Source organism: Tachypleus tridentatus, chromosome 7, assembly GCF_004210375.1.
Source record: "Tachypleus tridentatus isolate NWPU-2018 chromosome 7, ASM421037v1, whole genome shotgun sequence".
Taxonomy (NCBI): Eukaryota; Metazoa; Arthropoda; class Merostomata; order Xiphosura; family Limulidae; genus Tachypleus; species Tachypleus tridentatus.
The window spans coordinates 184,453,538-184,466,278 of NC_134831.1; the positions used below are offsets into that span (position 1 = coordinate 184,453,538).

A 12,741-nucleotide genomic window follows, 5' to 3' on the forward strand; every position below is an offset into this window, starting at 1 on the left:
TACACTGAAATGAAGTGGAACATACTAAAACTAAAAAGCATGACAACTTTTATTTTGTATCAAGTGATATTACAAGGATTCACACAACAGGTCAGCCTTTACTGATAAGTGAAGAAACATTAATCTGATAAAAGATAGAAGCTGTATGTAGAAATGTAACCACTAACAGGATAGGAGTTAACTGCACGAGCTAACTTCCCAATTGAACATGCTTGAGTAAACTGTTCACAGATCACTTGTGTTGGTTATCTTTGAACAATACACACAGAGAACACTGGGTTGTTACATTTATTGTGATTGTGCTATTGAACTTAAAATACATACTTGGAATAAAAGCCATTAATATGAGGCACTTACAGCAAGATGACCAATGAGAAAGTGAACCATAAATGATTTTATAAAAATAGACAAGATTTTATATGGTAATGTTGAAAACACACAATAATAACCACATTTACATGCACATGTCAGCTGCATCCAAAACTTTTACAAAAACCTTACCAGTGATACCTGAAATTACTGTAGTTAAAAATTGTATCAGTTTTATTTTCACTGCTGTGACTAGATACACTTCATAAGTTCAAGTCTTACTTTAACAGTCACAACATCCTGATTAGTTCAATTTGCTTACCACATACAGTAGAAACAAAAAAAATTCTGAGCTAAAATTTGTCAAAAACAGAAAGCCTGCCACAATAAATAAAGTTCACTGAACCATCCAATGTAAGAAACAATCAGTAATAAGATGTACTTTTAAACCTACTTTTATACAAAAAACTAATTTTTTAATAATACAATACGTTCCCTGACAAACTCTTAAAAAAGAAACAAGCAGAATACATTAAATAAAACATCACTTGGTAATAGCTTTCTTATGTTTAACTGAATATTTATTTGACAAAATTATTTATTTTCAAAGATTATTAAATCCCAAACTTTGTTTGCTTAAGATATTTTATGAAGCTTTACACTGTGAAAATATAATTGTTATATGAGCAGTAACAGCTGTAATAATAATAAACTAATTAAAAGTATTTTTTTCCCAGTTAAGTAATTTCTGTAGCAGATAAATGATATTAACCTCTAATCTCAAAAAATTTCTGAATATTAAGAATCACTGGGAGATGGTTTTTCTTCTTCTCCTTTTTGTTAACAAAGTTTTAGAATGTTAAAATCATCATTTTTGACAAGGAATATTTTTTTTACAACTTAAGACTCAACTCTTGCAGTCAAATACAGTTTGGAACTAGCAGAAGGTTATACCTTTGTGTATAACTTTATTCATAATGCCTTAAGAAAAAATATCTTGTTCTCACAACTTAAGATTATTGTTGGTAAACCCTAATATCTGAATAATTTAAAACCCATAAAGTTTGAACATTTAAAAAAGGGACAGCTGTATGTGTGTGTATCTCTACAGAATTAAAGTTATGAGAAAAAAAAATTATGAAATTTTTTAGCATTAAAAATGTCCACTTTGAAAATAATTACTTATGAAAATCACTAATTAGTTCCCTTAAACACTGTTTTTACATAGTAACTTGGCTGTGGTATGTTAAAACACAAAGTTTAACCTGCATCTCACTTCTTATGTTATTGTACTTATATTAACAATACTTCATTTTTATCCCAGAGGTTTATACAGTTATGTTAATCAAATACAGGATTTGGTTCACCATTGTATTTGGTAGTTAATGGCACTTAAACCTGTATGTTAGTTACTTAACATTATTTACTATGACATTGGTCTAAAGGCAGGGATTTTTGAATCTTCAAAAACCTTTCTTTTAAAACAAGTACAATATTTATGTTCATTTTGATTTCAACAGTGAAATTATCTAAACAGAAACAAATGAAATGACAACAATTCCTGTACTGGGAAAAAAACCCCAAGGTACAAATGTAGGAGTATTTTCTTCTAGTGTTTGAAAGAGTTGATACACATACTATTGACTAACATAAGACCAGCATTCTAAGGCCTGTTATGTAAATAAGAACTCCTAAGTTCTTATCAACAAGGTAAACACAATGTGTTTCTTTCATAATAACACATTTTGATCAGATGTACATAATTACCTGGAAATATAAATCATCTGCCAATCTGATAAGTTAATTAGTATTTCAGATCTATATGTTAACTCAGAATGTTTGTTTTTTGTTTAGCAGGAAAAACAAAGTTTTAAATTTTCATTTATGTTTTTTTAAACAACTTCTGTTGATTGTAGTAATCTTTTTCCATGAATTAGATTAAAGCAGCTATGTGTAATAAATCTACAAAAAAAACTGCTTGCTTGCCAAATTTTCTACACACTAAAATATTTTACCCATTCTAAATAAAAAATTCTCAATTTTTGAAGTAGCATATACAAAACTAAAGTCCAACAGATATCAGGTTAAACTTTCAAAAAAATTGAAAATATGATGGTAAGTTTTTCTCCAAATCAAGAATTCTACATTAATTAAGTTCAGTTTCAAAAATAACAAGAGTAACACTAATTTTAAACGAAAACAGTTTTGTAAATCCTCCAAAGTTGACAAAGAAGTCTGAAACATCAGTAACATAAAAAATGATGTACTTAACAAGATATTCTAGGAACATAAATGCATTTTAGATCAAACTGCAGCTAGAAGTGGACCCTGATGTATTAAAAGAAAACACCTAATTAATACAAGTTCCACAACAATTTATAATGTAATATATTTTTACAGCACAAAAAAAAATTGCTGGTCTTCTTAAGTATACTTTCACCATATCTTATGTTCACAGCACACAGAGTAGGTATAGATGGAACAACAGACATATGAAACTCCCCACTCTATAAGTTGTATGGACAAACTAAGAAGCTCGTACAAAGCGGGAAGACAATATATCACTTCACTTTTTCACACACAAACGTTATCCACGCTCGTACACAGCGGGAAGACAATATATCACTTTACTTTTTCACACACAAACGTTATCCACATACATACTACATCTCTAAACACGTGACCACTGGAAAAGCAAAAAAAGAGGAACCTGCCTCATTACTTATAAAATAAAAAATATGTAGAAAACAGCAATTACTAAAAACTTTGCACAAACTGCTAGTTTTCTAAACAATGCTTCTTCAAAAACTACAATTACAAACTGCTTCCATCAGTAAGTCTGGTTTTAACTACAAATTAAAACATAACTAAATATGTGCAACTTGGTAACCTGCAACTAAAATTAATGTTTTTAATCCACAATCTGAAAGCAGTGATAGAGCACAGAAATTTCACTAGTACCTGCCTATAGTCATGTACAGTAACCTTTATAATGTGAATAGTGTAATACACATAATATACCTCTTCAATCTTATGGAATGACTAAATACTTTTCTTTTTGAAACTAGACTTAAGTAGAAAAAACTATGCTTAGAAAAGTCACACAATAAAACATCTATAATCAATAATGTTACCTTTTATATACAATACTTATTTGAAAACTCTGAAACTTTGCATGAATTATACTTTTTATTTTAGTTTATTAATAATCTTTGCCACAAAAATCACAAATGAAATCCTCTGAAGATTATCTTTGGACTTTACAAACCAGAGCAACTTCTGCATAATAAATTATAAAATACAATCCATTTCTTGGCTTAAAAAGAAAAAAATTCAAGAGGCTCACAACAAAAGAAAAACCTCTTCATGAAATTTGCTGATAGTTTGAGAATTGAAAACTTTAAATCATTCAGGTTTGAAGATTATTGATAATTTGTTGATGAAAAACATACTTAAAATAAAAAACATTAATTTTACCATGTTACACCTTTTGTAAACAGTTGCTGTCTAACATGTACAACTTGCTGATATTGAGAAGTTATGAAGTACAAACTCATAGGTCCTATCATCAAATACAGTGTATCATCAGGATACAGTGTTTCACAATAACATGAAAATAATGTCAACATACTGAGAGTTCACAATTACTTTTCAAAAGCTTAAGGTACCTTTGTGTTCTACATTTTCTTTCTTTTTGCATATCTTGTTATCCAGCTACTTAGAATCAGGCACTCACATAGTCCAAGTCAGTTAACTTTGTTATTCTTGGCATACCTAGTTCACCAACATTTCAATTCTAAAAAAAACGTACTAAGACTGCAATCTCCAATATATACTTTAAGGGGTGGCCTTTCTATTTCACGTAGACCTTAAGAATCAATTGAAACTTTAAATGCAACTATGTAATACATGTATAAAATATATACTAAAATATACAAAAAAGATACTATTAAAAATAAAGTTACAAAGTATTGATTAATAAAAGCATCTTACCAACTACAAGTTGAAATGTATTTTGAAACTACAAATGAATAAAGTCATCCATACTTACTTGAGTAACAACAAATATAAATGAAATTATCATCTTATGAAAACTAAAAAACTTTTTTTCTTCTCTTTCCATACCATAAAATACTTTACAAAAACTGAGTCAACATCCACACTTTATGTTCCATTAAAGAAACCTCACAACCTTTTCAGTTGTTGCTAAAATTCAAACTTGTTGTTTTTTATCTTCAGAAATGCAATTTTAGCTTCACACAGAATCAGCTGTACTATGAAATTCACTCAAGGCTTTAATAGGAGCAATATTCTTCTTCTGGGACCCTTTCCGCACCTTTGCCCGAACCTCTTCTGGTTTCTCTCGTCGAACGAGTGGCTTTTTCTCAGGAGCTTTCATCTTCCACACAACAATAGGAGACTGAAATAGATAAATCAGGACTTCTTATACACTCACTCCCCAAGTTTACAATAATAATTTCAACAAACATGATAACTTTTCAACCATGCTTTGATAATTAAAGGATATTTTGATCAGAGGCCTCAACTATCTTTGGAAACAACACTTTACATATCTTGCTAGCTTTTTAATAGTCCCAAGATAAACCTATAAATAAAGCTTCTATAATCAATAATCAGTGAATAGTACCAAGTTTACTGATAAGTGGCAGCACTGTACAACAACAGCTCCTAACAAAGATATCTACCAACGTACATTCCAATCACACTTGTAACTCTTTTAGACAGAATATAATGAATCACCGAGATTAACAGATTTGTTCCTAAACTAGTTTTCATCACTGCAAAGGTCAAGTAGACTACAAAAGATTGAGAAAGTTTTAGGTAAAAAAATCTGAAAAGTACCCATCACATGAGCAGGAACTGTTGGGGTGCTCTTGACCCTTCACAACCTTGTTCAATAGATACAACATCTCAAATATTTGGTATCACAAAAGTTAGTAGAAAAAACATTTCAGTTCCTGACTTAGTACCATAAAGTCCTAAAATATCCTCTAAAAACCGATTTCATTGTTAAAAAATTATTTTACACTGTTTAATGCATTTTAAAAATAATTTTGCAATAAAAATAAGTAACTTTTAGCACGTCAATCTTGTTGTTTGTACCATTTTACAAAGATTAAAGGGAAAAAACAATAATTCAGAATCAATTTCAGCTAATTGCTAACGGCTTTAAGTAATTCAAGTTTGAATTACAAAATACACTTTTTTCAAAACAAAAGACCACTACACAATTTCCTAGTAAGTAAAACGTTATTCCCCAAATTATAAACAAACTTAAATTATCAGTTAGAAATTTTAATTACATCTGTGAAATCTGTGGTAATGAAATGGAAAATTCAATTATAGTATGAAACAATTACTCATAAGAGTCTATTCAACACTAGTCCAGTCTTAGTCACACAGAATAACCTTGTTTTATCTTTGTTTTAATGAAAACACATTTTTACAATGATCACAATGTCCTATCCACATTTTAGTAAGCTAACTTACAGGAGAGTTACATCTAATTAAATATGGATCCATTAATTTTTAAACAGTCACTCAAAGTTGTCCCTAGTTTGATTCTATAATATTTCTGAAAAAAGATATTTAGCAGATTCATAACATAGGGATAAACTCTTCTATGAAATTATTTTCCATGATGAAGTAAGTTTTAAGTATTAACAACTCATCCAATAGAAGATGACTAGCTCATAATGAGTAAACCAATTGTCTACAGTTTGCAAAACGTTACATATTACAACCAGATTACTTCCCAAATTCTGATGTAAAAAAAAATATAAAAGTTTTGTAAGCATTATAAATAATGATCTCAGTGTTAATTAACAGCAAACAAATACAACAAAATTATTTTTACAAAAACTTTATAATTTGATAAAAACAAATAGCACTTACACTGACTCTTCCACTTCGGGGATACTGAAGGGGTGGGAAAAAAAGAAAATATTAGAATGTCATTGTATTCAACATCTCAAAGGAAATGTTTCAAAACTATGGTTAAACAATGAAACATTTGAAGGCTGGTCCCCACCCCATTCTCATAAAAATGTATAACCCAATATAGTTTGATTAATTAATATAAGAATACTGAAAGAATTTTTAAAAAGGTGTTTATGAAATACAAATTCTAATACTACTTATAACAATTTTACACTAAAACAAATATATTTACTCCTTTATAATCTTTGGAAAAATTATTCAAATTTCATTATTGATCTTTTAACAATTTATATCCTTAGATCAAGAATAAGACTGGCTACGTCAACATTTTCTAAACATAGTATCCAACAAATAGAATGCTTAGAGGTGATTATGAGAAACAAGTGTATTATTACTTTTGTTATTAGTACATTTCAGGTCAAAAATATTAATCCAATGTAAAGGAAATTTTAATTAGATATTATCATCAGCATAGAGATAAGAATTATAAAATGAAGGCAAACAAAAGGAAATCAACTATTCACACCACCACATCCTGCTACAAACTTAGCCTGTAAATTATACTCTTAAAAAGAAATTACTGTGCCATTAACTTGTACTAAGAGTTGTTATAGATTAACTCTTTGTGAATGCTTTATGAATTTTGGATAGCATTTTTCAAGATGTTGTTTTTCAAATAAGTGCTCTAGATAGATCATTATTTCAGAATTATTCTACTATAAAAATTTATAATAGAAATATAAAATGTTTTACATCACATAAAGTCATAAAGTAACTAATAAATGGACTTTTTTAGCTTTAAGCAATGTTTTGTTCACTAGAGTACTTCCTGTGAAACACTGTTTACATACAGACATACCTTAGTTGATGCAACATAAGAAGCCTTCACTGTAAGTACTACAGCATTCATGAGATTCTTTGCAGCTTGAATTAGTGATGTTGCACTGTCAAGCTAGAAAATTAAAAATTGATGTTACATTGTCGAGCTAGATTATTAAAAACTGACATACACTGTCGAGCTAGATTATTAAAAACTGATACATACTGTCGAGCTAGATTATTAAAAACTGATGTACACTGTCGAGCTAGATTATTAAAAACTGATACACACTGTCAAGCTAGATTATTAAAAACTGATGTCACACTGTCAAGCTAGATTATTAAAAACTGATGTCACACTGTCAAGCTAGATTATTAAAAACTGATGTCACACTGTCAAGCTAGATTATTAAAAACTGATGTCACACTGTCAAGCTAGATTATTAAAAACTGATGTTACACTGTCAAGCTAGATTATCAGAAACTGATGTTACACTGTCAAGCTAGATTATCAGAAACTGATGTTACACTGTCAAGCTAGCTTATCAGAAACTGATGTTACACTGCCAAACTTGAATATTAAAAACTGATGTTACACTGCCAAACTTGAATATTAAAAGCCAATATTGTATTTTTAAATTAGATTATTAAAACATGATGTACTGTCAAGCTAGAATATTAAAAAACTGGTGTTACACTGTCAAGCTAAAATATTAAAAAACTGGTGTTACACAGTCATGCTAGAATATTAAAAAACTGATGTTACACTGTCGAGCTAGAATATTAAAAAAACTGATGTTACACTGTCGAGCTAGATTATTAGAAACTGATGTCACATGGTCAAGCTAGATTATTAGAAACTGATGTCACATGGTCAAGCTAGATTATTAGAAACTGATGTCACATGGTCAAGCTAGAATATTAAAAAACTGGTGTTACACAGTCATGCTAGAATATTAAAAACTGATGTTACATGGTCAAGCTAGAATATTAAAAAACTGGTGTTACACAGTCATTCTAGAATATTAAAAAACTGATGTTACACAGTCATGCTAGAATATTAAAAAACTGGTGTTACACAGTCATGCTAGAATAGTAAAAAACTGATGTTACACAGTCATGCTAGAATAGTAAAAAACTGATGTTACACAGTCATGCTAGAATATTAAAAAACTGATAATGTACTGTCAAGCTAGAATATTAAAAACTGATAATGTACTGTAAAGCTAGAATATTAAAAACTGGTGTTACACAGTCATGCTAGAATATTAAAAAACTGGTGTTACACATTCATGCTAGAATATTAAAAACTGATAATTACACAGTCAAGCTAGAATATGAAAAACTGATGTTACACTGTCAAGCTAGAATATTAAACACTGATCTATTGTTAAGCTAGAACAATAAAAACTGAAGTTAAAATTTTCAGCCAGTTATTGAACCATGCTGTCTATTTTATTGTAATTAAAATAATACATTTTAAATACATATGATAAAGATTCTACCAAACAATTATTAAAAATCTGCATGTCTTCTACTCAAACTACCAATCTTTTTCTTGTATTACTTGGACTATGGTTAAAATAAAACTTTTCTGTTAAACTTCACAAGTTTATTTTATAAGCAAACTTATTTTTAAGTAAAACAAGCTCAATTATTCTTGAAGTGCATGTAATATGGTTAAACCAACATAACTTCAAAAATTTACTTTGTGCTAAAGAGCAAACTATTATCTTATAACTTTAGATGCACACAGAATTAAAGAATTTTAACTTTAATAAGATAGAAAATTCTGGAGAATAGTCCATAATTTAAACTGTATCCATTACCATCACACTTGAAAAATAATTTTGAATTATAAATTGTCAAGTATAATTCAAAACTTTTACTCAATAAAACTGCAATACAGTAAGAAGTTTTCTAGGATAAAAGTATGTAACTAAGTTTGCAATATTAGAATCTTCATACGAAGATTTACATTGACAGAACAAATTGTCAAGAAAAACTGAAATGTCTTTTATCTATACCTGGCTTACTTTAGCACAAACACAGAACACAGTTACATACCCCAGACACAATAAGGTTTCCAGATATATTCTGTACATCAGCTTTCACCTTACTTGTGATATTCAGTTGATGGCAATACAGAGCAATCCGTTGAAGATAGGCCAACAGATCCTTCTTCGTGTTGGACTCAGGACACTAAAATACAAACAAATAATTGCACATGAAAAGCTACGTGTCAGTACTGAATATGAAGTAGAATTAGTTAAACATAATAATCGTTTATTTTACAACAGCAACAAGAATCTGAAGCAGCTTCTAGTCACATGCTTAAACACAAATGAATAGAAATTCACTAAACTCCAGTCAATAATTTGGAAATGCATTAACCATTTGATAGAATTTATTATTTTAGAAGCAGAAACTAAATTAAGAAAGATTTGTATTTGTGACTGTGTTTATCATAAAGGAATGCTGACAAGAAGGCTCTACTCAATTAAGCTGTTTATCTCAGTTTTCACCTATTCAGTTTTGTAAATATGAAAATTGGTGGGACTCTACAGCTAAGACAACTGGCTTTTAAGACACCAAGCTTCACTAATTTTCATTTTGAGGCATATAAACCTGGCCGAGCACAGCACAGTGAAAAAGGTTTCATGTCCATGTTCCATTAATGCAACTACAAAATATCATGCTTCATATTACAGGACAATGAATGTGTTATAAGAGTAATGGTCAAATTTAACTATCTGATATGACAAGTGTACATCAGAAAGTTAGTGTTATGTGATGTTGACTTGCTGCTTTCCCCATAATCTGTCACTTCAAAATGAGGAATAGCTAGCAAAGGTATCCCTAATCTTGCTTTTTGCAAGATCTAACAAATAAACAATTGTATTTAAGTTATATCATCAATGTTTACTATTTTTTCATTTACTAATAATATTATAACAAAGGTTTTTACTATACGTTTCCTGCAATCTTCCTCCTGCAACCAAAATGAGTATAAAAATCAAATTCTAACATCACCAACCTCATCTTTGTACAACACATTTGGATAATGCTCCCCACCTGGTCTGCTATTGTCTTAGCAAGTTTGTCCATTTTCGTTCCAAATTCTGAGATTCTTTTAGCTGCATTTATAACATCCATGGTAGTTTTCAGTGGCCCTTTGCCCCTGTTGTATAAAACCATAACAATCACAACACTTTCATCCACAATACAACATAAAAATATTCTTTTTTCTCCATCAGGTGTAACTGATGAAACTCGCTAGTGGAGACTAACAAGTATTTAATATTTAACTGTCACCTGGTGACAAAACTACACCAACATACATCCAAGAAGTTTACGTATCTTTCTACAGCTAAAAGCTAAGTCAATTTGCTATATAGCTTTTGAACGTTTTGAAACTTAACAACTCTATCATATATGTAAAAATGGCAGGTATGGGTAGAGAAAGCTCTATGTGGAGGAATGAACAACGTTTAGACCTTCTTTGGTCATCGTCAGGTTACTCATGTTTTGTATCTGTAATACAGTTTCTGTACTCCTTACTATTGTTTTGTTTCTGTAATGCAGTTTCTGTATTCCTTACAGCTGTTTTGTTGCTGTAATACAGTTTCTGTATTCCTTACAGCTGTTTTGTTGCTGTAATACAGTTTCTGTATTCCTTACAGCTTTTTTGTTGCTGTAATACAGTTTCTGTATTCCTTACAGCTTTTTTGTTGCTGTAATACAGTTTCTGTATTCCTTACTGCTTTTTTGTTGCTGTAATACAGTTTCTGTATTCCTTACAGCTGTTTTGTTGCTGTAATACAGTTTCTGTATTCCTTACAGCTGTTTTGTTGCTGTAATACAGTTTCTGTATTCCTTACTGCTGTTTTGTTGCTGTAATACAGTTTCTGTATTCCTTACAGCTGTTTTGTTGCTGTAATACAGTTTCTGTATTCCTTACTGTTGTTTTGTTGCTGTAATACAGTTTCTGTACTCCTTACTGTTGTTTTGTTGCTGTAATACAGTTTCTGTACTCCTTACTGTTGTTTTGTTGCTGTAATACAGTTTCTGTATTCCTTACTGTTGTTTTGTTGCTGTAATACAGTTTCTGTATTCCTTACAGCTGTTTTGTTGCTGTAATATAGTGTCTGTACTCCTTACTGCTGTTTTGTTTCTGTAATACAGTTTCTGTACTTCTTACTGTTGTTTTGTTGCTGTAATATAGTGTCTGTACTCCTTACTGCTGTTTTGTTTCTGTAATACAGTTCATCTATTCCTTACTGTTGTTTTGTTGCCATAACACAGTTTCTGTATTTCTTACCTTGTGAAGTCAGTCATCTCCATCATAATCACACACATCTCTTTGGCTAGAACAATGACATCGTTCCCAGTATCATCCCACTTTGCTACCTCTCGATCAAACTTGCTTTTCTCTGTACGGAATGTTTCAACCTGAGCAGCTATTTTCTGCTTCTCTTCCTCAGACACAAAACGATATGCATCCTGAACAACAAAATATAAAAGTTTACCATAAACATGTTATATTTTTATTAATTTCTTAAAACCTTAAAAAAAAACTTTTATTTTTATATTGAGAATACACTCAAAACAATTTTAATATCAGGTGTATATTTCTTGTGCAAAAACAGTTACTGCTCTTAAAACTAAGGTTTTTCACAAAAAACAACAAAAATTTAGATTTTATGTCAATACATGTTTAGTAAACATTTCTGCCAATCAATTTAAAAACTGTTTATTACAAAATAGTTGACATCAAAATGCAATACTAATTTTGCTATTGTTAATAATGGAAGAATGACTAAGTTATGTTATTTTTAAAACATACACATGTAATGATAATGGAAACATTAAAAGAACAAAATTCACATACAGTTCCAGCCAATTTAAAACTATGGGCCATGCATCAAAGAAAGTGAAGCAAAATTTAAGACTGTTTAAGTCCTGATCTAAACTAAACAACAGGCTATCTATACTTGTCCACCATGGGGAATTTAACTATACCCTTGTGCAAATTAATTGAAACAAGATGGAAAATTAATTTTTTTCAATTTTTTGCATTTTATTTCTGAGAATCCAAAAATTACTCACAAATTAATACATGATATGACCACCTTTATTTTTCAGAAGATCATTAATCCACTTTGGCATCAAGTCCATGAGTTGACTGCAATCTTTACTAATTTTTGGATTGCAGTACCACACCTCAATTATGGCCTCAATTAGCTTATTTTTGTAGTACAGTCTTTTTCCCGAAGTTTTTCTTTACAAATCACCCAAAGATTTTCAATAGGATTTACATCCAGAGAGTTTCCAGGCCAGTTCAGCACCTTTATTCTCATTGTAGTCATAAAATTCTTCACAAGTTTCGATGTGTGGCATGGAGCCAGATCTTGCTGAAAAATGCCAGATCCATCTAGAAATCTCTTTTTCAATTCTGGAACAACTTTTCTCTGCAAAACTTTGATGTGCTGTGGTCCTCACATCATACCTTCTATGATATGTAAGCCTCTGATGCCATAGTAGCTGAAAAAGCCCCAAAACATCTTCTTCAAGGGATGTTTTACAAACTGATTGATGTAAGATTCTCGAAGTTTCTCACCTGGAGATCTGCAAACATGCAGACTTCTTTGA

At 30.2% G+C, this 12,741-nt stretch overlaps 1 protein-coding gene across 2 annotated transcripts in view; it reads right to left on the bottom strand.

Annotated features, from left to right (window-relative positions):
• Nucleotides 1–272: 272 nt before the first annotated feature.
• The window catches only part of LOC143257472 (catenin alpha-like), a 36,378-nt gene continuing 23,909 nt past the window's right edge, over nucleotides 273–12,741 (bottom strand). Inside the window, exons 16-21 of one of the 2 annotated variants that reach the window (XM_076516170.1) lie at nucleotides 11,411–11,592; nucleotides 10,165–10,270; nucleotides 9,157–9,291; nucleotides 7,130–7,222; nucleotides 6,226–6,249; nucleotides 273–4,729 (exon numbers count right to left, since the gene is read on the bottom strand). In XM_076516170.1, the coding sequence (XP_076372285.1) occupies nucleotides 4,565–4,729; nucleotides 6,226–6,249; nucleotides 7,130–7,222; nucleotides 9,157–9,291; nucleotides 10,165–10,270; nucleotides 11,411–11,592 (705 nt within the window). In that variant the 3' untranslated portion in view covers nucleotides 273–4,564. Of the gene's footprint in view, nucleotides 4,730–6,225; nucleotides 6,250–7,108; nucleotides 7,223–9,156; nucleotides 9,292–10,126; nucleotides 10,271–11,410; nucleotides 11,593–12,741 lie in introns of those variants that run through there. The other variant, XR_013031872.1, reaches the window with a different exon arrangement.